This window comes from Erithacus rubecula (genome assembly GCF_903797595.1).
Source record: "Erithacus rubecula genome assembly, chromosome: 3".
Lineage (NCBI taxonomy): Eukaryota > Metazoa > Chordata > Aves > Passeriformes > Muscicapidae > Erithacus > Erithacus rubecula.
Window position 1 is genome coordinate 102,680,863 of NC_136689.1, and position 26,773 is coordinate 102,707,635.

A 26,773-nucleotide genomic window follows, 5' to 3' on the forward strand; every position below is an offset into this window, starting at 1 on the left:
CCATGGAAGCCTTTCTCATCTCCTGTTCTCATGATCTTGTTTCTCTTAGCTCTCTGATGTACATGTGAGCTATCCTTTGACCCTTGGTCACTTGAAAATTTTACTCTGTAGCTCAAGAGGTCTCAAGAATCACTGCTTTGATCTTACACAGTGCTGAGCCCATCAGCTCATAAGTGATGCAGTAGGGGTATGTGTAAGAGGAAAGTGTTGGCAGAACTGGGTATAGGTAAGAGGAAAGTGTTGGATTACTAACAGGTTGAAGGAGCCATGTGAGGAAACTACAATTATGTTGTGTTTGGGGATTGAAAGGAGTGGGAAGTCAGCAGTGCTGTGGTCATAGTATTGCATGTATGTTTAAATGAAAGTGAGTAGTTTAAATGAAAGTGAGTAGTGTGGTGCTTAGCCTAGACCATGGAGAGAGATGAATGGTTCCCACAGAAAAATTGCTGCAGTGGAGGAACAATGTGCAGGGTTTGGAATTTAAAACTTCTAAACTCTCTAAGCAAATAAGAGGGGCTTTGCTTTTAAGGGATGTATTGGTGCCATGTAAGTACTTGGGGAATGTCAACTCTTTAAATGATGAGTCATTCACATGTGCAGGTTTGTTGTTATAATGCCACTGTGCACTGCTGTAAAGGGCAATTTGTTAATTTTCCAAAGAGTGCCTAATTGCTGTACTTTTACTTAGCCTGCAGTTGTAACTTTGAGCACGCAGACGGCTGCGAGGAAGGGTCTGGCCGCTGCTTCTGTAAGCAGAATTTCCAGGGAGAGCACTGTGAGCGCTGTGCTGATGGATTCTATGGTTATCCATTTTGTGTCTGTAAGTATGCAAGTAAAATGGCCTCTTTCTCTGTATTTTAAATGGGCATTAAAGAATTAGTGGCTTCCATTACTCTTGACTTGGTTAAAAAAAAAAAAAAAAATTCTGGTATTTCTGCTTCATGTGTTTATGTGTTCTGATAAAAATCAGTTGTTGCAATACTGAAGAGAGCTGGGTTTGTTTAATAAAATGATAGTGACTTGAAAAACAGAGATTGTGCTGCATTCTCACAATTCTGAAATAATTTGAGGCATCAGATTTACAGTCTGTCCTCAGTAAGTGTGAACTCCAGTCCTAAAGCCCTGAACAAATTGTTCAAATGTGTGTCAGGATTTTTAGGGATAAAGACCACCTGCACAGAGAAGTAGAACATGAGTGTAATGACGGAGAGGGGAAAAAATGGGTATGTGTTCTCCTTGAGACCTCCTAGGATTTGGAACTTGCATCTCTGATAAACAATGCTTTTCCCATTAAAAATTACATATAAAATAACTGAGCACAAAATGTAGCATCAGGATTCCTACATAAAAGCTTCCATGAAAAGATTGCAGAAATGCATCAGTGGGATGTTTTGTACCTTCAGGAAAAAGACATGTTTCTGACAGCTGATAAAAAAATGTGTTGATCTGGGACAAGATCTGGCATCTGTCTAGAAGAGAGGTACACAATAGAAACACAAGAAGAGGGGAAAACTGTACAAAACAAAGGAAAAAAACCAAACAAAAAACCCCTGAAAATTGAATGTTGTTTGAATTCAATGGCTGTGATTTAGTATGGTCTGTACACTATATTCTAGATTATCACATCTCATACATCTTCTTGGTTGAAATCTGACATTTTTAAATTAATTCATCTCAGGTAGATATTGATTTAAGTCCCACTGATGTTTGTAGCTCATTGACTTCAGATCCCATCTCAATGCAAGAATATTTAAGAATGGGAAAGACAGTCCAGCAATCTGGAGGACTCTCAAATAAAAGCTCCTGAGATGTTAATGTCATAAATTATGGCAGTTTATGTAGCAGGAGGTAATGCCACATAGAAGGATATGGACCTTCAGCTGGAAGCAGGAAATGTGAAATAAATACAAAGATCCTTGCATAATTCTCACAACACTGTGCAGTCTAAGAAAGCATTCCATACAGAAGGATAAGGAGCAGGAAAGCAATCTGGTGATGTTCTCAAACAGTGTCTGGCCATTCACACTACTTTTTTGAGAGGGGAACTTTGTATCTGAATTGGAAATCACAAGTGCAATGCCTCTTACCTCTTTCCTAAGAAAACTAAGCTGAAGCTGGTTACTGGAGTCATAGGAATACAGTGCTCTCTGTATTGATGGTAGATGACTTCATTGTCATGATTTTTAATGAATTTAATGTGTTTGTTTCAAATGCTTCTTGTTGTTTCTTTTGTTTTAAAGATACTCCTGTATATCCTACTTCTTCAATTCCAGGAGATGCTGTGGCTGGTGACATAATAGGCAAGTTCTTGGTGTTTTTTCCCCATTTCACTGTTTTTCCCCACGTTACTATCTTTTGTAGAATCAATCATAGAATCATTAAGTTAATTTTTAGGTAGTAATTTTCCTTCTGTTGGTATTTATGTTTCAAGAAAACTTTTGTTCTTGCCAGAAGTTTATAATACTGTCATGTTTATACCAAACAGTTAAGTGGGTTGGCTCCAGAAACAGTTATGGATCAAAACAGCTTCAACCAGCCTCTGGCAAACATCTACAGGAGGGGCTGACCGTCTTGTTTGGTGCACTTAAGAACAGATCCATCAAGACTTTCTGACATGTACTACAACTTTCTGACACGACAACCACTGGTTTGTGGTGTAAATCTGTCTTGAGGCTGACTGGCCTCTGCCTCTGGGCTCTCCTCTCTCACCTGGCAAATTGTACATCGCCCTTGGCAGTGAAGGACTTTGATTTCTAAGAAAGCTTCATGTTTCTTGTTTAGCCCACTGCAAAGCTGCCTGAAATCCATACAATGATTCCCTTGGTGGGCTTATAATTTTTAGCCTGTATTATTGTACAGCACAACACAGAGGCATCATCACAACTAGCACTTAATCAGTTGCTTACTTATAAAGCATTTCACCTTCATATAGAATGCAAAATAATTGCCCTGGTAGGCCTCTGGGTATGCTCTGTTGCATATCTCCTACTCTCACAAATTTTTAAAAGGAAGAAGAAAAAAACTCCAAAGGAAATTAATAAATATAACAGGAGAAAACAGATCTTGAGCTCTTTACAATTTCAATGAGCAGCATCTGAATTTGAAGGCATAAGAAAGGCAGCTGCCTCTAAGTGGAAGTTTCAGTGGAAGATGTAAATTTGTGCTGTCAGACTAAGCACAATTACGATTGTGGTTTTTTTGAAAGAGATTTTGCATGTAAGGCTCATACAAATAGGGTATTTTTGGTCCAGATTGATATTTGCTAAGTACTTTTCTGTTTTTTTCTGCAAAATTACAAGGAATTTTGGGATTATATGCACTAACTTTGTTTTTTTTCTTTTACTTTCCTGTTTTAAATAGAAGGAGGCTGCAAACCAGGGTATTTTGGCCCCCAGTGTCAGTGTAAGTGATGCAGTTTCTTTGACACTTGGAGCCTGTGCTCCAGGATAAATACCAACCTTTGGCTTCCAAAGGAAATGAGAACTTCAAGATCATAACACTGCAAATGTTTTCTTCCCAAATGTGCTCTTCAGCGTGCCAGTGCCACGGTGCAGGAGTGCTGGGCAGTGACTGTGATGGAAGTACTGGGCAGTGCAGGTGCCGAACGGGATTTGGGGGCTTTTCCTGCGATACCTGTGCAGCTGGATATTTTCAGTACCCCTTCTGCCACAGTAAGCAAAGTATTCCCCTTTGGCAAGCATATCCAAAACACCAAAACCCTGAGTTTTATACTGAAGGATGAAGTTAGTTTGCCATGGAGATGTATTCATAACAGGCTCTCCCAGAACTCACAGGAGTCAAAGAAGAATAATGTGATGAGGGGAGATTTTGATCTAAAAATATCTAAAAATACCCACATTTCCTTGGTAGCTGTCTGCTGTTTGATGCAGCTAGATTCCAGTTTGTGTTTGGATTTAATAACATCAATTAAACTTAGAAAAACTTTGGAAATATTTCTGTTACTTATCCTTGGGTTTTTGGTTGTTGGTTTTTTTTGAAATTGTGTTTAATATGAATTTGCAACCTCACTTTGATGCACCAAGGTGCCCTATCTAATCAATACTAGAATTGAACTTTAATAGCTGTCTCTGTGCTGTCTTTTTAGGCAATTTATTGACCACTCCCACCTGAGATTGTTAACTTGAACCATAAATTGTTTTGCTTCCGTCCTAGAAGCTGTGAAGCTACTTTCAATAGTTGGCAAACCACTTGAAATTGATAAATCAGACTCTCACTGGGGCCAGGCCAAGTGTAGTGCTTTGACACTGATAATTGAACTTTGAGCCAGCTTCATTGCTCTTTCATTAATGTTTTCCTTGTTCCTGAATTGTTAGAGATGTGAGCAGTCAATAAAATCTGTTATAAATCCATATAAATCTGATGGGAAAATTGCCATCCTGTTGAGCATCAGGGAGCAGGGAGTTGCTTTTATTGCTCCTTTTTGCATTTTAATTTCAAGAAAGATGAAAGAGCAGAGCCTGTAGAGAGGCTGCCTCTGAAATACCTTTTCTCATTGGCAGTGTGTGAATGTAACTTGCTGGGTACCCAGCCCGGAGTCTGTGATTTTCTTGGGAGGTGTCTTTGTCGCTCGGGAGTTGCTGGAGTTCAGTGTGACAGCTGCCAGCCTGGCCACCATTCCTTCCCTGCCTGTCAAGGTAAGGCTGCTGATTGAGTGTACAGCATCAAACAGGCCCCTGGAGAGGCAGACAGCACTGCTTTCCAGGACAGCAGCCAAAGCAATGCTCACTTTGTTCAAGCAAATGGGCAACTCCCTCTTGTGCTCTACAGCGAAATCCTCATGTGTTTCAATTCTCCAGTTTCAGGCCTTATTTTTCCTTCATGGTCAGACTGATATACCCTCAGTCAGCACAGCTGTCTTACTGATAATCAAAGCATTTAAGAGCTGTTCTCACATGGAGGCCCACAGCAACAGGGCACACTTGTCTGCTGAGGATCCAGCATAATGGAACTGTGAAACACGGCTCTGCTTTTGCAGAGAGTCTTTAGTACCTTGTTTGGTACCAAAGTTTGGTACCTTGTAAAAAGTGTGTTCTGTAAATCTGAAAATCTGACGCTCTCATTTTGCCCTTCATGGTTTCTCGTTTTAAGATCATCTGTCAGGAGCTAAGCTAGCCTGTGTCCACATAGGCATGAAACATGAAAGATCTCTGTGGAGTTTCCCACCAAGGACTAACCTGCTTTTATACAAGACCAGGAAATTAATGGAGTATAACTTTTGAGTATCATAGTGGTCCTGTGTGTACGAGGACTCCCATCAAACCCTACTTGGCCCTAGGTTTTGTCCGCCTTTAAAGTGAGAGAGGGGGCCCTTAATCCTTGGTGATTTTTAGCTTAAGAAGGAATACAGAATATTTCAAAGTTCTGGTATATGCTTTCCTACTGATTAACAAGATTTATGTATGACATTGTGATTTGCTTTCTTCTCTCTAGTTATTTTTGGCTGTTGGCTATGTCAGTCTTCTTCCTTTGGGCTTATACAGTTGTTTATCTCCTACAAGGGACAGTAAAATTATTTTTTCCCTCATGTCCTGGTTTCAGCTGGTTAATTTTGTTCCTAGTACTGTGTGCAGTGCTGTGTTTTACATTTTTCCCAGTTCTTCTCCCCATCCCATGGGTGGGGTGTGAGTGGCTGTGTGTACCTGTTTACCAGCTGGGTTTGAACTGTGGCACCTTGCAAAGGTAGACTGTGTTGTGTTACCAAACACATTGAGTAGAATAAAGAAACACCACATGATTGTGGGTTTTATGGTCTGGAGTAGATGAACATTTTTAATGAAAAACATAAAATTAGGATTCTGCATTGGTACACACTGTTCAGTGGTTTTAAAATAAACTTTTTTTTTTTTCCCTAGAGCAAGATCAAGTAGCAATCTTAAAGCAAATCAAACCCATATTGAATATGTTTGATCTTTGAACACCAAAAGCTGAAAAGAGACAGAAAAGCTTAAAAGAGCATGCAAAAACAAATTGTAAAAGACGGATAAAAATAGTTGAAAACACAGTCAGTGGGATTACTCAGAACTGCTGCAGTTCACAGTTTGTTCAGTCAAAATGAGCTGCCATGGGTTTAAACATAAATTAACACAGCATGCTGCAAGCTGTAGGGGAAAGTGAGCAGCCCAGCCTGCTACTCCTGCAAGGAACTGTCATCCTCAAAAGGGAGAGAGATCTATATTTTTTGGGCTGCTGTGACTAATCTTTTTGGTCTTGACTTGTTGAACTCAATAGAAGCTTTATTCAATAAAGTGATATCAAAACAAAGCCTTTAAACAAAGCACTAATACTAAAATTTGGAGAGAATGCAATATAATAATCAAATGATGGGGGACTCCAGTGTAGGTGTTGTTCTTGGAAGCATCACTGTTTGTATTTCTCTTACTCTAACTTCCTAGCAAGCCCTGTGTCTTTCCAAGCATCTTTAAAGTAAACACAGCAAAGTCAGATGTCTTTGGCTGCAGCAGAAAGAGGAACCAAAAGGGGGAACCAGAAACATGAACTTGTAACAAGAAGACAGTGTTTGATTTATATTTCTGTCAGTCAGCCATTTCTGCCAGCCATAACATCCAAGTGGTTAATCACAGCAGTTCATCTTGTACCTGGGGCAGCTGCCTGTTCCTGTACCTGTGAAGTGTGACCCTGTGGAACATCCCAGCATCATCTCAAGAAAATAACAGGTCTTGGCTTTGGCTGTTACCCCAAAAGTGTGGTAATTCCATGAGCAGTTTGCTGTTATAGTTGACAACATGCTTTGGGTACATTTTTAAAAGATTTTTTTAAAGTACTTCTCTCATGTGACGTTCTTCCCAAATGTAGGATAGATTTATGTCCCTTACATGTGTTTTGCAAGGCATCAAACTGCATCTCTTAGATGTGCATTACAGAACTGCAAGAACCAAGATTATCAGAGGTTGAGGAGACAATTGCAGAATAACCTCTGTTTGGGGATGTTTAATTTTGGCGGTAAAATTATGGTTTGTCTGGTTTTTTGAATGTAAGTGATGGATTTTCATTCAAAGGCAAGTTTTTTTTTTGGCAAATTCTAGATTTAGGTATGTACCTGTTTTGTTTTTGTTCCTCTGTGCAGAGTGCAGCTGTGATGGTGCTGGCTCATTGGGGAACACATGTGGTCCTGGAGGGCAGTGTCCGTGCCGTAGTAACTATGCTGGGCTGAGATGTGACCAGTGTGCTCCAGGACATCACAGCTATCCCAACTGCTTCCGTGAGTAAAAGCCTCCCCTGCTTTTACCAGGGTTTTCCTTCCTATTTATTTCTGCAACATAAAAGAAAGTAAATCTTCTCAAATGTATTTCCATTTAAATGATTTCCATTCTGATGAACATCTCTCAGTTCCATTGGTTGGTGTTCTGTTTTTCCAAGTGACTGCTTTGCATACAAACCCAAATACTATAAATCAGACTGAATAAACATTTTAAAAATCATTATTGAAGGCTTCTGTTCTCTTGGAGTTTTAAGTATTTGAGCCTCTCCCAGGTAACCATATTAAAAAGCCCTTTCAAGCTCACACCTGTGTGTCTGCACTGCTACATTCCACAGCTCTGTTTCCTAAAGATCTTTCAATGTGTTTGTTTTATGAAGGTATCAGCAGCGAGTGTGACCCTGCAGGTAGCATTGGTTCTCACTCTGTAAGTATTCTGCCACTGCAGCTAACAGTGCATGTTAATCACTCGTGTGCCTTTGCTGAGCACATCCAGCTCATTGCTCAAGCCTGAAGCCTGCTCTTAGACTCTAAAAGAATTGCATGAGCTTGTTTGAAGAGTAGCAGTGGAAATAAGCTTTGTCTTTTGTTCTTTGATCATACCAGTGCAAAACCTTGTCAAAGTGGGGGTTTTTTACCTTATATATGTAGAATATCCATACTATTTATGTCATTTTGGTATAATCTTTGTAACATATGCATGAAGATATAAGACTGTGCATGTCTCAAAGACCTTCTGGGTCTGGGTTGCAACAGGCCTTTTAGCATCGAACTGTTCTTGAAAAATCATTGCATCTTTGTTGCTGTTCCTCTGTTATTGTTATTAATATGATGATGGTTATTAGTAGTTGCATATTGCCAGAAATTACAGACATTGTTAAATGTGTAGCAAAGACCACCTGGAGGGTGAGTCTGATGAGTGGTGGGGGTACCTATGTAGGCTTCTGTAGAGAGCTGTGTGTGTCTTCCACCAATAAAGAAAAGATTAAGTATGACAGTAAATTAGTATTTTTAAAGAAATATGGGGTTATTCTTTGTGCAAACCAGTTATTACTTAAAGGAGTTCTAGTAAAGCTATAAAAGAATTGGAAAGTACATCCTTTGGGACCCTTGGAATAAAATAGATACATAAAAAATATGCAGGGTGGAACAATCCTGTGCTGACAGTATGAGACAGAAAAGTCTAATATGTTTGAATCAGCCTGAGATCCATGTATCTGTAAAAGTCAGTAAACTGCATGAGCTCATAGCAATATTAAGTTTTTCTTAGTAGTAAGAGCAGTAAGTTTTTCATGAAGCAGGTGAACCCATATCAGCTCCTTTCTGCTGTTAGGGATATTGTCAATGTCTCCAGCACGTGGAAGGTCCTACCTGCAGTAAATGCAAACCCTTGTACTGGAACCTGGCCAAAGAAAACCCCGAGGGATGCACAGGTATGGCTTCATGGCATATTTCTCTGGCTTATGAAATGTAGTCATCTTTATTCTCTCACACTGTCTGTGGTGCTCTTTGTGAAATTTCACAGCTTTTGTTAACAGCATGTTTCTCATAATTTCCCCAAATTACCCATGAGACCAGCAGTTACTTTCAGAGACCAGGCCATAATTTTGTGTGTCCCTAGTGCTGAACCAGGGTGTGCTCTGAAATTACAATGATGTTCCTTTCATATGGCCCTATGGAGAGAGACAGGATTTTTACCTGTAACCCTGAAATCAGAATTTTACTCATGGTTTTGAGAAAAAAAGTGCTTTTTCACTTCATATTATTTCCTAGGTTGGAGTGTAAAGCCTTCTTGTGGCCTCAGGGTGTGACAATCTGTTAGGGTTTATATCTGTATTATAACCTGTGCTTGTCAATGTTTTCCAACAGGGAGTGTGTGTTTTTCAGGCAGATAGAAATAATTAATGAAGATTAAAAAAGGTAAAGATAAAAAAAAAATCTTTAAAGGTTCTCTCCAACTGTTTCCTTTGGAACAGATTCCACCACAACAGCCACTTAGTAGAGTAGCTTTAGACCTGATAATCATATCATTACATTTTTTTCTTTAGATCTCTAAATACTAAACAACTCCTCAAATATTAAATACTGCACTTTCCATGTTATTCTCTGCTTTCAGTCATAGAGTCAATACTGGGTTTCTCCAAACTTCTGGGTCAGCACAGTTTCTCCCTACAATATTTTCTCCATTTCTATTTCATATGGAGAGTTGATTTGGTCCCAGAGTGGCACTGCTGAATAAAAGGTGCCAGTCAGGCTGGAAGACACTGTTTTGTATCAATAGTCTGAATGTTTCTAAGAAAGAAAACAATTGTAAATTCAAACTCAATACTGTTTGTGTCAAATACAAGTAAATCACTTTAAAACACACCAGTAAATCACACATTCTTTCTCCTCATATTTTTTCTCACCTCATACCAGTATCTTGTCTGCTGTTCTGAACCTTCCAGAGTAAAATCCACCTTGTGGATAGTGACTAAAAATTGCAGATTCAGAGTGGTGGGGTTTTCCCCTGTAAACTATCACAAAAGATGAAATGCAGATGTTTGTTTTTTTTTTCATCTCTTCAGCATGCCAGTGTGATGTGAGTGGAACATTAAGTGGAATTGGAGAATGTCAGCAGGTAAAGTGAAATTAAAAGAAAGATATTAACTAAATTGATTACTGTAAAGATAAATTATTGTAACATTTGCTAAGGTAGAAATCTTAGTACTGTTTATTGCTTTTGAACATAAAATAGCTAGTTTTATACATCAAAGAATCAATTTTACATATTCTAAAGATGTATAAAGTTTTAAAATTTTTTTTTCTTCTTGAGTTTATGCATTTTCTAGTCTGTTTCTGAAGATGATAAATGACAGAGATAACGTCCACACAATGGTATTTGGGGTTTGTTTTGGTTTGGTTTGGGGGGGTGGTTTTTTTTGAGATTGGAATGTTTTTCCTCTTTAGAATTAGAGGTAATTCAGAGTATTGAGAGATTAAAGTTCTGGAAAGGTACTGAAACATTTTTGATGAAATTTATTTTCTTCACAGGAAAATGGGCATTGCTACTGCAAATCTAATGTTTGTGGAGATTCCTGTGACACTTGTGAAGCTGGTTATTATGCTCTTGAAAACAAGAATTATTTTGGCTGCCAAGGTAAAATGAGTAAAGGACATCACTAATGGAACATTTGCACTTAGCACAGAAGTATTTAGAATTCCTTAGGCTATACTTTTAGAATGGGGATGTTTGAATTAGTCATGTGCTCAGCATTTTGCACTGGTGCTAGTGCTTTAACCTTGCTTCTTGTGACTCTCCTTTTGCCTTTCAGCAGGAGAAGGAACAAGGCAGATGCTACCACTGTGCTTCCCACCCATTTTGTGCATGTCTTAGAAAACAGGATGCTTTTAGACTTTTTTTAGGAACACTCAGCCTTTCAATCCAGCTTGAAATTTTTTGAAACACTTGCTCCTTAGTACAGCATGTTATACCTCATTACTAGAGGTGTCCTTTAGTTTGTCTTCTGTAGAAAGTAATTTGATATTGTTGTCCAGTGTCAGTTGAAAATATGTATATTATATGAACACGTACATTGCAGTTTTGTCAGATAGATTAAATATTAGGGTACCAGACTTCAAAAAATTAACATCTTGGAATTTTTGTAAGTTAGGTTTTAGATTTTGTTGTGAGTTTTAAAAATAGTTATTCTTTGTGATATTGCTGCAGAAATTCTGACTTGCTAGCCAAACATTTGAATAGCAGTTCAGCAAAACTGCAACTCTGCATTTAGCAATGATGCAGAATGTATTATTGAGGGTTTTTTAAAAGGTGACTTTTGTCACATTCTAAGGAGGAATTTAAAAAAAATGCACCAACACGGGAAGCTCAAAATAATTGCAGCTTATGCACATGTGTTGTGTTGTGTTTGAAGGAGTGTGAAGGGAGGAGGAAAGGAGTCATTAATGGTGTTTAGTTGTGAAGCCATGGTGTGTTTTCTGATAACTTTTATCACTCTTTCTCCTGCTGGGCTCTGCTCCTGGCCTGCCAGGCTGCAGGTGTGATGTTGGAGGGTCCCTGAGCCCAGCCTGCTCCCAGCCCTCGGGCAGCTGCCAGTGCCGGGCGCACGTCGTGGGCACCACCTGTCAGGAGTGAGTCCAGCTCCAGCACCTTCCCTTGGAGCTTCCAGCTCCAGCACACTTCCCTTGGAACTGCCCATCAGTCCCCTGTTACACTTCCATGTGACAGTCTGGATTGGTTAATAATTAACTTGGCAAATTGCCCTGGTTACTGATATTAGTTTTCCTGGGCAGTTTCCTTCCTATATTTTAGTCAGATTTTCTGACTTGTTTCCTTAAATACCAGTTTTACAATAATATTGCTTCTGGAGAGAAAATTCTCATTGCATCCCTCTTACCAGCTGTCTTGAATCTATGAGCTGCTGTCAGAATTCCTCAGTCATCAGTAGATCACCTCCCTTTCACTGCTTTTTGCCCTTAGATGTAGATCATAAATGACTGGTAATTCTTTGCTGATTTGTTGAGGGTTTTATTTCCTCCTTGAAAGGCCTGAAGAAAACTATTTTTTCCCTGATCTGCACCACATGAAGTTTGAGATTGAAGATGGTACTACTGTTGAAGGAGGGAAAATTCGGTTTGGCTATGATCCTCAGGAATTTCCTGGCTTCAGTTGGAGAGGATATGCACAGATGTCCTCTATACAAGTAAGCTGGTATTTCACTCAAGACTTTGGGGTGAAAATGAAAACAGAAGTGCATGGCACATATATCTTTCTATTACTGCTATGCGTGTGGAAGGTCATGGAAAAAAGACAGAAAAAAGGACAGGATCTGGTTAATTTCAAACCCTTTGACACTATATTGCTGTTTGAATTAGTGAGAATTGGTACTTTTTCAGGTCATTTTCAGTTGTTTGTGCAAATATGCCTTCTTCAGAAATGTTCTTTGAGGTTGGTTTTTTTTTTTTTTTTTATTGTGAGGCAGCTGTAAAGAGGGAGCGTACAGCTTTAGAGTCTGTGATATATAAGTGCGAAATTCTTGTCATGCCAAGAACAGTGGGAACAGCAGAAGATTAATGCTTGGCTAAATAATTTGAATTGGTCCATGACAATCTGTGTCCATTATTATGAATGACACCTTCACATTAAGCAAATAGGGAAATGTGTGGTTCAGTAAAAGAAGCTGTGAGTAGGGGCATATTGGCAACACTTATTTGAGTTTCATGAAAGACTATGAATAAACTAAACAGCATCTGAGGGAATAAGTAAATCACAGGTAGAAAGTCACCATAATTTCTCTGAGAAGGGCCCTTCTGGCTTTGGATTGAACTGCTGATCAAATGAAGCAGAATTTTAAAACTGTAGATTTGAATAATAAATGGGATTTGTTCACTCATCTTGAAAGTTAGTGCTTTGGTATAGTTGTGTCCAGCCTCCATTTGTCCCGGGACTAATGAATCACCATAGCATGGGACAAAAGCATATAACCATTGCACTATGATTTTCTTTATGTTCTTCATTTTTCAGTCTTTTGTCTTTTGTTGGTTTGGTCTTCAGTTTTTTTTTTTTATCCCGGATAATTTTTAAGTTTTCAGTATTATTCAACATTTGTAAGTGAAGGCAACTCTTCAGTATCTGTGATTTCTCAACTCCTGCTTTCTAATTCATCTGCTTTTTGAATTTCTTTTCTGGGGGCATTTTACATAGGCTTTTTGTTCTGTTCTCAGATGTGGGAAAGAGAGAAAATGTTTGTATTTGTGGAAGTAGAGTAGACCACAGTGGTGGAGGGGTAACTGTGCCACAAGTAGCTTGGAAAGTGACAGCTTGGTGGATTGGGGTGGGTGAACTGGTAGGAATTGGATAGTGAGGGGAGTTTTAGTATTTAGGATGGAAAGAAAGAAACCAAATCTCTGAGATTGGATCAATCCTGTTTTTTCCTAATCCACCACTGACTCTTAACACATCTCTTAGTTTTTCTGAAAACTAAATAATGGGGCTTTGTGAATGCAGAGAATTTTTTGTGTCTGGAGGTGTCAGTTCAGCCCAAGGACAAGGACAACATTTCTGGTATTGCAACTCTAAGCATCTGTAGGATCTGGTAGAGGGTGAGAAGTTTCAGTGACAGTCTGAGGTGTCTGCATGCTGTGGGATCTGAGACTAGGGTCAATGATTGTGGTCTGTTCCTTGGAAAGGCAGGGATATTGACAGCCCTTGATACCATATGCCTCCTTTATGGCACAAGTGGGAATAATGCCAGTAAAATTCTGTTGGTGTAACCCATGTTAGTTCAGCCATTCTGTGTCCTTCTGGATCAGCTGGTATTCAACAAGAGTTTTATTTCACTGTAGATTTTGTTCTGTGCTCTTTTGTAAGCTGCCTGTGCCTTTTTGTCTTTGCCAAGTGGTTTTTCTTTCTCTGGGTGCTAGTAACAAGTAATGTACTTTCCATTCCTTCTTTTTTCCCTTTCTTTTTATTTTTCCCAGCCAGAGGTGGTTGTGCCTATCACTGTGGCTTCCGCTAAGCTCTTCCACCTAGTCCTTCACTATGTCAGCCTGGGCTCAAAAAGCTCTAAAGGGAAGATCTCAGTTGCTGAGGGAAAACATTTTGGCACTAATTATACTTGTAAGTGATTAATTTTCTCACTAGGCTTGCCTGTCTTCCTCTATCATACACCAGCATTGCCAATCCAGTATATACTTGTCTGCATGTGCCTTTTTCTTGTAGGACTTTAGTCTGGTGCTTGCATGGCTTCTAGCTGTTCCTCAATTCAGCACTTTACAGCTGTTTTTGTTTATTAACTTCCATTTTTCAGAATGAAGTGAGGATAACTTTGAAAGTGGAAAAATCCAGCCTCTCCTTATTTCGCATTATCCTGAGGTATATTAACCCTGGAGGTGAAACATTACCTGGTCACATATCTGCTTGGCAGTCTCAGCCTGGAGCAGGTGGGTGTAACTCAGCAGTGCAACAGCCCAGATGAATGTTAGATCAGAGAAGGTTTTCCAAGGTGCACCTGAGTCAAGTCATTAATGTTTCTTAAAAGGCATCACGTTTAACAGTGTCAGTGCTTTTGTGCTTCTCCTTGTACATTTTTGCTGTGTAATTAATGTGGCTGTGTTTGCATGAAACCCCTGCTTACAGTAGTAATCAACATTTGTTTCTTCAAATGTTTGCCCCACTAAGTACTCTCAGTCCTGTACTTGGAAGCTCTGAACTGTGTGTTTTATGAAGCTTTTGAAGAAAAGGTTTGCTTGCCTTTAATATTCAAGTTTTAAATGTGGTTTTAAAATGTGACTTTTCTCTTCATTCAATTTCATTCAGTAAGATTTGTTTAAAATTATGAACCCAGTCTACCAAATTAGTTCTGGTTACAGACCTCAAAAACATATGGTGCCCTTCAGGCCCTGATAAAAGATAAGTACTCCATATCCTTTGTATGGTATGGGCATGCCAAGCCTATATGCAGAATTGTCTTAACTATTCCTGCCTTACTGAGAGGAGTAGAGTTATAGATCCTTTTAGAAATTCAAGTAAGACAAAACTGAAGGCTTCACAGACACCACTCAGCAGAGTGGCAGAATTTTGTGGTCACCACTGGCTTCTGATGACTGGGGGACAGGGAACCAGATTTTGTCTGTGTGCAGGATCTTCAAAGAGAAAACCTTTAATATTCATAACAGCTGATCCTCAGGATGTCTGTTTGACAAAGCATACCACAGCTATATTTCTGTAGTACAGAGTCATAGAATTGTCTGGGTTGGAAGGGGCCTTAAAGATCACCCAGTTCTAACCCCTGGCATGGGCAGGGACACCTTCCACTAGACCAGGTTGCTCAGAGTCCCATCCAGCCTGGCCTTGAACACTTCCAGGGATGGAGCACCCACAGTAGCCCATCGTTTCTGCCTGGAAGTTATCTGTCTGTAAGTAAACATTTTAGATGCTACTAAGAACCTCCAATACCTGAAGTATTTGATTTATTAAAGTCACAAGAGAATATGAAATGTGTCAGCTGAACATACTGAGAGTCAGTGCAGAGAGGGGTTGAATTGAAAACTGTGGAAGGGGAAACCAAAAAAGTGACCATTTCAGAATATTGCAAAACTGGTCATTACAGGGCAGAGCTTTGCTTTTCTCTTTGCTCAAGAGTAATAAGAATGAAAAAACAACTGCTGTGTCTGTCCAAGTGCATTACTAATGCACATTGACTGAAAAGCATTGATCAACTCCTGCCAAACAAAGTTTAATGGCCAAATTATCAGTCCAGCTCACTAAGCAAGTAGAGACATTTTACACAGTCACTTATGTTTTTTACTTGATTTTTTTTTTTTTTTTTCTGGCAGGGGCTGCTCAGAGCAAAGAGTTTGTGTTCCCACCCAGCAAGGAGCCAGCTTTTATCACAATCCCAGGAAAAAGCACCACAGAGCCTTTCTCACTGGCTCCAGGCACGTGGACTGTCAGCATAATGACAGAGGAAGTCCTCTTGGTAAGAAAACAATTGAGGAAAACAACTGCTTGAAAGTTTCATGAAGTTACTGCTCTGGAGCTGTGTGCTGGAAAGAACCCTGCAAACAAGTGAATTTCAACACTAGTGAAAGGAACAGAATACAATTATGAAAATTTACACTTCTGCCTCTCATTTCTTCTCTGACTTTCACCTGCTCTAATTTTTCTTCTCCTCACAAACTTTAAGTCTATTTGGAATCTGTACCTTCAGATAAGGTATTATTAACATACGGTGCAAAGCATAAATGCTCACAAAAATTAGTAATTTGTACATATTAGATGTTGTATCTAGAGCTTAGCTCAGCCAAGGCCTTAGTTTCTTGACAAAAAATCTTCATAAGAGTATTGTAAGATGGGCTACATTATGAGCAGGCCAATTTCTGACTGCTTTTATCCTTCTATCTTTTCTCTCCTTTCATTCACTGAAAAACTGAATAATTTTCTAGGAGCAGTTCTAAGAAATTGCTTGAGAAAGAGAAATTGTTTGAGGTCATAATTTATGAAAAACCCTAAACATGTATGATCACAAAGGCAGCATACTGAAATTCTTACGTATTTTGTACAGGGATAAAAAGCAGTGTCTCAAGTCATTAAGCCTGGGGCTGTGTTAAATTTATGGAATACCACATGAAGTCTTAGTAAAGAGCTTACAAACATATTTCTTGCTGAAAGTGACAGTATTATTGTGCTGGGTTTTTTCACTAATACCTTTGAAAAGCTATATGTTAATTACCTTACCCCATCATGTTCTCATATTAACAGTTGTTATACTTAAGCTCTAATATATTAAAGTAAGCAAGGCAGAACAAAAATTTACCAGCTTTTGAAGCATATCTTAATAGGTTACATAGAGTATTTTAATTAAATAATCTGGGATATGTGGCTCTCCTGTGTGGAGTCACCCAGAGTTGAGTTGTGTGCTTGTGGATTGCCCTGATGGATGAAAACTGCAGGCATCTGGCTGTTTGTTACTGATCTGCAGGAAGCTCCCTTCAGTGCACTGTCTTGTACAACACATGATGGGAGAGTGGCTTCAGAGTTCCCTGATCACAGGGCAGCTGCCTTCATACTATCTTTGTGAAATTACAACGTTAGGGAAACACATTCTGATGCTATTGGCACAGGTAGTACAGAAAAAAAAAAAAGCCCCACCCACATCTTGCAGATACCCTCTGTACAAATTGTTTATGTGATTAGTTTCATTCATTGTTACTTTGTGAAAGGCTGGAGATGTTCTTTTTGTCATTGTTGTTGTATTCTTTTTTCCTAGGATTATCTGGTGCTGTTACCCAGAGATTACTACGAGGCATCCCTGTTGCAGATCCCAGTTACAGAGCCTTGCACACACCCCAGCCCTGCTTCAGCAGAACAGTCAGTAGATATGCTACAGCATAAACCAGTGCCTTGGTTTATTTTGTTATTATCCTGCTGCACTTGAAAACAATAATAATCCTGTGTCTTGTTTGGTTTTTTTGTGTGTAAGCTGCTTGCTCTATCAGCATTTGCCTCTGGGTGGATTTTCCTGTGTCCTTGGTTCAGAGGCAGTACATTTCAGACACGGGGGAGAGTCCAGAAGAATACCTGTGCAGCAGCCAGCTCCCAGCCAGCCAGTGATGGCCCATGTCAGTGGAAGAGAGGTCAGATTCCTGCCTGCTAACTGCAGTCCCATCTGTGCTGTTGACTATAAACCTACCAGACTAAAATAGTTGCAGATTTACAGCTCAGGATTTTCAGATCTTAGCACATCCCTAAAACTGACTCTGCACCAAGGTCTGCATTTTACACAAAACTGTGTAAAAGTATCGGTGTAGGCAGATTTATAACTGTGACTGGAGTGGATATTCCACTCTGGCAAAAGCATTTCATTAAATAAAAATCTTTCTCCTTTAGGCATACTTTAGAAGAAATGACATAATGATTTGTCAGCAGAAATGGCGTACCTACATCACTCTAAATAAATCTTTTTTTTTCTTAAGTAACTACACTTAGGTAAAATGTTCACTTTACTGAAAAACAAGCAGAAGCAATTATGCCACTATTGTGGGTCCTTTGAAAGCAAAACATGTTTTATGAAATGAGAAGATCTACTAGAAGTGTGTTTGGCAAAAAGGAAGGTATTTTATCAAGTATGTGATAGTGATGTAAAATGGTTATGGCCTCTAGTACTGTTTTGGATATTTCTTTTAAAAATATCAAGTACAGCAAGAACACTCACATGCCACAGGCTCTGGTGCTTCATCACTGCTGCATGTGCAAAATTTGCTGGTAGGAATAATTGCAGTGAAGTCAAGAGGGCTGTTGACAGAATTATTTACATGTTTAAGTGTTTGTAGCCTAAGGAAATAGTGAGAAAAAACAGTTTAAATTTGAAAATAATTATGTAGTCAACTGAAGTAAAACCTTTGTAACCACAGCACTTAACTACTTAGAAGTATTTTGCATCAAATATTGTGTTAACCACTTTGTGCAAGTAACCTAAAAGAAAATCTTGATGTTTCAAAGTGCTATTATTTGCTGGTGAAGATGCTTTCACTCCTTGTAGGCAATCAAAATACAGCATTGCTGTAGTAGAAATTTTATGTTTCTGGAAATACTTTTCCGTGGAGAAGTAAAGTCAGTTTTTGTACGTTGTTGAGGGTAGATTAGAGATGATGGTTACAATTTTTTAGCATCACAACATTTCTTCCCTTTCTGCTGGAGAGAAGAGAAATAATAATACAATAATTTCCCAGGGTTATTTTACAGCTTTCCTAGAGCTGCTATAATGGCAGCTGTTTCTTGAACTTGTTTGACTCTTGTTAGAGGACAAAGTGATATTTATAAGCATTGCTTGCATTCTGCCGGGTGTCTTCTATTGAGACACTGCAGGACTGGCCCTGGACTAATGCTGACCAGTCAATAGAGCAGGAAATGGGAGAAGGAAATAGGAACTTCCTGCAAGAAAGGGGAGTGAAAGATTTAACTGCTTTTTTATTTTTCAATTATTTTGACCCAGGTCAATTTAGAGATGACCATAAGTGTTCCTCACGTCGGTCGCTATGTTCTTGTTTTTGAATATGCCAACAAAGAGGACCAGATAAACACTGCAGAGGTAACAGTGCATAGCTCTGGACCTGTCACTGAAGGCAGAGTGAGAATATACAGTTGTAAATACAGGTAAGAATTTTGGGAGTAGTTGCTGAATGATTAAGTAAGCATTTGGAATGTAATTATACTTTTTATATATTAGGATCCACTTTACCATGTAGGTTGATCTAATTCTAGGGTGATTTACAAACAAGTGCAGGATTCTGTGGATTTTGTAGAGGTTTTTAATTCTCATTATGCAATCAGCTCATTATATTTTGCTGCTGCTTCAGTGGATTGTTTTCCTTTGCAAAGAGTTACTTTTTTATAACATTTTAAAATCTTTATAAACTGTTAATCTCCAAGTCCAGTGGAAGAGCATCACTGTCGGCTGCAGACGTCTGCACTCTTTTTCTTTAGTTAAAATGTGTCCAAGGGCTTTGGCTATAAAAAATGTAGCAGCTAGTTTTGCAAGGGTATCCCCACTGTTTCTGACAGGATTTGCTGAAGCAGAAGTATCAAGGTCTCTGAAATTCTGGCTGTAGTCATCCTCTGGCTGTTAGGCTGTAGGCAAGGTCTTCAGCCAAATGCTTCTTTATTCTTGTTGACTGATGAGGTTACTGCAGATGTTTCTGTGCAAAAGATTTTGCCTGTCCTGAGTGAGATTGTCTTTAACACTTGAGCACTTCAGCTTGTTTTGAGCCCTTGGGAAAGCCAACCCAGTGCCAGGGGACTACAGACATGCATCCTTTACTCCCATTCTGCCAACTGTTTGGCAGAATGGAGGCTTAGGGATATTCAGGATGGAACTGCTCAGTAAGAAAAGTCATTTTCATCAGCATGTTTGTGATACAGAGCACAGCCATGTGGAGCAGTGACCTTGTCAGGTTATTGCTGGGGATAGCTCTTATTTTAGCCTGTTACATAACACTTTGAGCCCCAAACTTCTTGCTGTAAATCTTCCATTTTATTGGTTTTTTATTCCCCCAAAACACTCAAATTTTCCCCCCACATTTTATGGGCTGGTTTTGAACATACTTTTTTGTTTATATTAGAAACATATGCATGGAAAGAAAGCCCTTGCTGCCTTAATGTAGCAATGCAGCAAATCCCTTCTGCAGACATTCTGCATGAACTGAAGGGTCACATTGTGAGCGAGGTGCTGTGTCATCTTTCCCAAACAGGAAGGTGCAAGTCTCTTCTGATAAAAAACAAATGAAGCAATGACACAGTGAGGTACATGTAGGTAACAGTAACTTGTAAAATTTTAATTTGTGCCAGACTTTCATACAGCTCAGTGAGCTTGAATATTCCAGATAAAACATGGTAAGAGAATAAAACACCATAGGCTTTGAGCAAATCATGAACAACTGATATTTCTTAAGTTTAGTTTATTGTCCCTAGACCTGAGCTGATCTTTTTTCTAATCTATGCTTTAAACAAGAGCGAAAATTCCACATTCTCTGGTTTGCAGTTTTTTCACTTGCATTGAGGACCCTGTATCTCAGGGTACAGAACAGCTTCCTAAGATCAGGCCTTGCCTAGCTGCCGCTGTGTGTGCAAGAGCTGCTGATTCACATCCTTGGTGGCACATGGCAGTAGTAGAAAGGAGCGACTGGTGTGTGCTGGCATCTCAAGGAGCACAGCCTAGGCAGGAGAATATTGCACACCATGTTACACAGTGTGGGAACATCTGCAGGTGGCATCCTTGTGTGGCTGTCTGTCCACATCCTGCTCAAGCCAGTAGCTCACAGGGGTGTCTGAGCTGAGATCTGGAGGCTCCAGCTCCAGCAGTGTTTTGTCCATGGTGGGTCCTGTGTCTCACGAGAGCAGTGCATGGTCACAGGCAGGTTAGTTATGATCCAGCAGGAGGGCTAGGTGCTGTGGCTAGCCAGCAGCCAGTCAGGGAAGCTAGGTGACAGCCTGAGCAGCATGGCAATGCCAGCAGGCTCGTCCTTAACCCTGCTCTCTGTCTCAGTTTCCTCTGTCGCAGTGTTGTAGTTGATGACAGGAATCGCGTTGCAGCCTATGACCTTCTGGCAGACACAAGGATACATCTTAAGGCATCATCAAGTAACTTTCTCCTGGTAAGCTGACATTTTCTTTTCCCTCTGCTAATACTTGTTCCTTGATGGGTAAACAAAGATATTTGTCTCCCTGTATTCATATTCTGAAAGGTAACATGTGAAATTATGAATATTGGATGCTTGGCTAGACATGCTTTGTACATACCCCAGAATGCTGAGGCATTGTCAGTCAGAACTTTGCCTTTTTTTGGCAAGGCTTTTTCCAGCTTTCTTGTGCTTTATTTCAGTTCCCTTTTCTCTTCTACAAGTAAATTTTAAAGGAAAAATATTCTGGTAGCTTTTATACCTAATTTTTAATTTTCTTTTTTTATCTTTCATTTCTCCTAAATCCTCAAAACATATGTAGAAGTTTCTCGTGTCTCTTACAAAATTCAGGTAATAAATGCATTTATTTCTGGTAATAAATGCATTCATTGGTCATATAGCTTTTAGGTATTTTAAATAAAAAGCCTTCACTGACCTCTTTTGGCCACACCAGGAATACACTTTTCTGGAGAATTAATTTTTTTACGTGTTGTTCTAGTTTCTATTTTAGAAACACAAGGTTTGTAAAAATCTAGAGCTCCAACCCAGCTAGTAAAAACTATTAGGACTAACAGCTTTCTCCATTTCATGAGTCAGTGTAAACCAATACCTTTTACATTTTCTGATAGCTTCCTGCAGCAACTGCTGTGCTAACAAGAGCTGATCTTCTCAATCTTTAATTGTAAAGGCTGCACTTAGTAAAGGATGAGAAAGGGGAAAATAAGTGTTTCTGATGTGTAGACACTAATCATGATGTTAATGGCAGCAATTTTGGGGTTAAAGATGCTCATGTGTTCCATTCATGCAGAGCAGAGAGGCAATGGGAGCCTCCTCTAGTGCTGGAGATATCTAATCTAAATGAGGGGGGAAAGGGGTTCTTGAGGCCATCTGTCAGGAGAGGCTCTTACAGCTTGATAGTCTTTATCTCACACTGATGCTGACAAGCTGTCTGAAGCAGACCACACTTGGCACTCACCTCTTGGCCACTCCTGAAGTGCTGTTCAGAACTTCAGTGTGTACCCTTGTTCTGCTGCACCAGCCTGGAGCCCTGTAGTCTGTTACATGCAGGACAGGCAAACTGTTGGCTGCCCAGGAAAAGGGACTTTTACCCCTCACCTTATAGCTTGTGAAGGCTTTTCCCATTGCTTACTACTTCTAAAACACAGGCTGAGCCCCCTTAGAATATGCTTCTAAACTTAATCACGTTGTATAATAATGAATTCTCCTTAGACAATTTTTACTTACATTACTACTTGGTGATAGCTATCTTATTGCTATTGGACATCTTCATCTCCTTTTCAAGTAGTTCATGGATAAGTTCTGTAACTTGTGCATATGTATTTTCTTATATTAAAACATACTCTTGTGCCTACCCACAAGCCTTCCCTTATGTCCTTACCAGCATGGGTACAGCAGGACTACCACAGTTTCATTTGTTCATGTCTACTTTTTTACTTTTAGTTAAAATAAAAAATTTCATACGAGGTCTTACTTCTTTTGAAATGAGTTCTCAATCCTGGGAGAGAAATCCTGGTGTCACTGAAACTCACTCCCATGGACTTTGCATGAGCAAGTGTTTGTGCCTGTGTTTGATTAAATCTGGGAGTTCCCCCAGGGTCCAAAACTGTATAACACTGTAAATTAGTGCTTTTCCTCCTACCTCTCTACATTCCTTGCCTTGCTTCTCAGCCTTTGAGCTGGTCTTCTGTCTTTCCCTTTACCACACATATATACTTACCTGTTAGTTATTTCCCTCCTGAAAAACTAATGCTCCCTTGACAAGGATGGAAAAATGCTATTTAACCCTGAGGCACTAAGGTGCAGGAAGGTAAAGGGGTCCAAAATCTTGTGGGAGGTCCATGACAGAACATGGCTTTGGGCTCATATCTCCCTATGCTAAAATTAGGCTTCATCCTTCCTGTTCAGGCCTGGCCCTGTTTTTTATGATATTACCTGTTAATTGTGCCTTGTGCTTGTTTTTCAGCACAAGGTTTGCATTATACTAGCTGAAGCATTTTCTCCAGAATACGTGGATCCTAAAGTACAGTGCATAGCTGCTTACAGGAGTAACAGTGATGGAAGGTAACTTGCTTGGTTTTATCCTTCCTGTTATCTAAGGACAACCTTGAAAGGTAGAATAAATGGTTTTATAATTCTTTTGAGTGAAGCTTTGCTTAGTGGCTCACAGGTAATTTGAAGGCCATTTCTGTAAAGTAGTCTTTGTAAAGAAGCTGAAATGTTAGTGTTAATCTAGACAGTCTTTGCACAGAATTTTGTTGATAACAGACTTTTCCTGGCCCATCTGAACTACCCAGTGCTGATGTGTGAGAAGACATGCATCTTTCACATGCCATCCAGTATGACAGGTGTCCAAGTTGGAAAATCATTCCTACTTTAGTGGCCTGAAATGCTTACTGTTCTATCTGGAGTTTTCTTCTGCATGTTACTGCTTCAGCTGTCCAAAAATGGCTTTAATTTGTTACTAAGTGCGGGATGTGGCTGCCCTTTCTGGAACAAATCCCCCAGCTCAACTTGGCAGCATTCAACATGTAAATCCCTGCTTCCCAAACAAGCCATTCCCTTTTCCCTGTCATCAGGGGGCCCTTAGGGTAGGTGTACCTTCATCATTCACCCCACAGTAATGCCAGCTGATCCTTCTTCTCCATCCTACCTTATAGGGCCAGTAATTAGGGGGCTCATGTACTGCTTGGTTGACCCAGGCTGGCAGCTCTTCTCTTGCTGTGAAGATCTGAACCTGAACCTTGCCTTCCCTAGTGGTCAGGTTTGGGTTCCACAGAACATCTCTGTCCTGCTGAAGATCTTCCCCTCCTCATCTTTTGTTCTGTGGGACAGAGAGGAGCTGTCAGTGCAGCTTCCAAATTAGGGAATTCCACATTTCAGTGCCTGTTGCACTCCCCAGGATGTGCCTCGTGATGCCTGCTCCTAAGGCTTTCTTCATACTGATCTAGCAGTGGGAGGGGTCTCAAAATTAAAGTAAATGCCATTTGCAGGACTTAAGAGGCAAAAAGAGTTGGTGATCTGGTCTAATAGTTTTCCAAATGGTAGCTTCTAATATAATGGTTGAATTGAAAAAGAAAGCAAAAAAATCTGGATAGTAAATTGGATAAAAACATGTGACTGTGCTTGGCTTCCAAGCATGGAAAGCATTGAATCACAGTTTTAATTCTCCTGCTCCATGTTACCACTGAGAGCAGTTTTCTAAGAATGAAGATAGTTTTCCCTGCACCAAAATTATTTTGCAAATTTTGAGTAAAACAGAGAAAGAGGATGGGTGAAAAACATGATTAAAAAAACAAAACTAAACTAAACTAATGTAGAAACTTAAATATTTTACTTTGGGTTTGTGCTGGGTATTTTTTTAAACTCTTGTTGCATTTGCATAGTTTACAGTAGCTTTTTCTTTTTCTTTTTCTTTTCCTTTTCCTTTGTTACCTGGCAGCATTTTGCTTTCTTGAAAGTGTTTAAGTTCATCAAGTTGAAAGATGCAAAGGTTTGGCTCAGATGAACAGTATTGTAAGTGAATGCTGCACATGATTTCCCACACAGGCCTGGCAAATATATCTTAGTTCTGGCCCTGAAACATACTTGGCATTCCAATTCTGGGCCTGTCTTGAGCAAAAATTAACCATTGTCTGGTTTAGTACTTACTATACAAATACAACCAGGAAACCCCCAAAAATATTCTATCCTGCAGTCTTAGAAAATTCCTCTCTCAATCCCAGAATTAAATATGCCAAGGAAGAAATAGTTAAACACAGCAGTGAATGAATAAGGATGCTTTCAAGGAGTACTGTTATTTATTTTGGCTCCAATTCTACAAATATTTGAGTATATACTTAACTTCTAAGTACTTAAGTAGTCCCATTGACTTCAGTGGGAAAACTTGCATGTTTAAAGGATACACCTATGTAAATATTTGTAGAACTGAGAAATCAATATTAGTACAGATTCTAGTGAATGTAACTAACTGGATTAACTAAAATGTATTTAATTTTTAGTGCTTCCAATTCCCTTAAGTTTCCTCTTCCTTAGCAAATTCTTCCCACTGAAACTTAAAGTTATGGAAATTTTGTGTGAATAAAATCAGTTAATACTTAAAAATGTGCACACTTTCCCCTTTATAAGTTAAATGCATACCTCTTATCTTCATTTACTTTCTGAATATTCACAAAGAATCCAAAAATCCAACAGGGGTTATTATTGCATTATCAATTTCAATACAGTCTGTATTTGTAAGTCAGCAGCTTTTCCACTTATGATTAAAACTCTTATGATTTTCCTGGCCCCAAGGATAATTACTGTGGTTCTGTGTTTAGTGCAGCATGCATTCCCTCAGTTTTTGAAACTCCACCAGAAGCTTTGGTTTTGGATGCATTCATAGATGGGAAGATTTCTGAAGTGCAGGAGAATGTACTCCATGATCCATTGAGTGCCACTTTGCCTGCTGGCTTAGTTCATGGAGTCACCTTGACACCATTACAGGTACCTCATATTTTGAAAACTTTGTTTTGCAAGTCACAAGATATGTCCTTAATAAAATTAACTAGATGAAATTTAAGATAAGAGAATCAAAACTGGATGATGTGATATGATGAAAATGTTGCAAAGTGAGTAAGCCACAGAGATGATATAAAGAAAGGGGGGTGGGGAGCCCCAAACAGCAGCTTCTTTCTGAACTACACAGCAGTCTCACAGACTGCAGAAGAATGTTAAATGTGCTTGGCAGGCAAACAGAGCATGCAGTTGTAATGCCATGTTCCTTAAAGAAATTGAACTGCTGAGAGATGTTAGCCCCCCTTTTCACTGCAGGTAGAGGGCACTGAGCACAGCTGATAAGGCCAAGAATGTTTCATAAATCAAATCTTTTCTGTGATTCTGTGGTTCTGTGATTCTGTGATTCAACACCAGAGCTGTTCTTGTTTCTCCAGAGCCAGATCACCTTGAGTGGCAGAGTGCCTCACTTGGGCAGATATGTGTTTGTGGTACATTTTTATCAGCCAGCACACCCAGTGTTCCCTGTGCAGGTCCACGTGACTGCAGGACATGTGTGGTCAGGTAGGCATCTGAATTTGACCTAAACCCTTTCCTTTCTCAGCCTTTTGGGATATGGAGCTCTGTTGGATGTACACCACGTGCCCACCAGAGCCACTCTGTCACTCCCCTCCTCAGCTGGACAGGAGAGGACAAATACAACAAAAAGCATGTGGGAGGAGATAAGGACATGGAGAGAACACTCATCAGTTATCAACATGGGCAAAACAGAATTGACCTGGGAAAATTAGCTTAATTTGTTACCAATAAGATCAGATCAGGGTAATGAGAGCTAAAGCCAAAGCTTCAAACACTTTCTTTCCACCGTTCCATTTTTCCTGTGCTCAGTTTTACTCCCAGGTTCCTCCTACTCCTCCCACTGAGTGGCACACGGGTACAGAGAATGTGAGCTGTTCTCAGTTCGTCACAGGTTGCCTCTGTTCTTTCCTTCTCAGCAGGGGAATGCTCATACTCTTCCCATGCTTTAGTATGGGATCCCTCACATGGGAGACAGTCCTCCACCAATTTCTCCAACATGAGTCATTCTCCTGGGCTGCAATTCTTCACTAACTGCTCCAGTATGGGATTTCCAGAGGTTCACAGATCCCATTTGGGCATCATCCACCTGCTCTTGTGTGGCTCACCTCCACAGGCTGCAGGTGGATCTCTGCTCCAGCACCCTGTCCCTCTCCTTCTTCACTGACCTTGGTGGCTGCAGAGTTCTTTTTCCTGCAGGTTCTCCCTCCTCTTGCTGGCTGTACCTGCTGTTGAGCTGGGTTTTTCCCCTGTGTTAAATATGTTATTCCA

At 39.7% G+C, this 26,773-nt stretch overlaps 1 protein-coding gene across 2 annotated transcripts in view; it reads left to right on the forward strand.

Moving 5' to 3' along the window:
• LAMA3 (laminin subunit alpha 3) overlaps positions 1–26,773 on the forward strand; it is a 103,841-nt gene that overhangs the window by 29,305 nt on the left and 47,763 nt on the right. Inside the window, exons 10-30 of one of the 2 annotated variants that reach the window (XM_079300777.1) lie at positions 689–820; positions 2,241–2,300; positions 3,361–3,402; positions 3,534–3,671; positions 4,521–4,655; positions 7,106–7,240; positions 7,618–7,664; positions 8,571–8,670; positions 9,805–9,857; positions 10,271–10,376; positions 11,269–11,368; positions 11,784–11,940; positions 14,047–14,179; positions 15,575–15,717; positions 17,008–17,108; positions 17,221–17,374; positions 18,733–18,893; positions 20,782–20,890; positions 22,899–22,996; positions 25,252–25,417; positions 25,864–25,990. In XM_079300777.1, coding sequence (XP_079156903.1) covers positions 689–820; positions 2,241–2,300; positions 3,361–3,402; positions 3,534–3,671; positions 4,521–4,655; positions 7,106–7,240; positions 7,618–7,664; positions 8,571–8,670; positions 9,805–9,857; positions 10,271–10,376; positions 11,269–11,368; positions 11,784–11,940; positions 14,047–14,179; positions 15,575–15,717; positions 17,008–17,108; positions 17,221–17,374; positions 18,733–18,893; positions 20,782–20,890; positions 22,899–22,996; positions 25,252–25,417; positions 25,864–25,990 — 2,397 coding nt within the window. The remainder of the gene's footprint in view (positions 1–688; positions 821–2,240; positions 2,301–3,360; positions 3,403–3,533; positions 3,672–4,520; positions 4,656–7,105; positions 7,241–7,617; positions 7,665–8,570; positions 8,671–9,804; positions 9,858–10,270; positions 10,377–11,268; positions 11,369–11,783; positions 11,941–14,046; positions 14,180–15,574; positions 15,718–17,007; positions 17,109–17,220; positions 17,375–18,732; positions 18,894–20,781; positions 20,891–22,898; positions 22,997–25,251; positions 25,418–25,863; positions 25,991–26,773) is intronic. The other variant, XM_079300778.1, reaches the window with a different exon arrangement.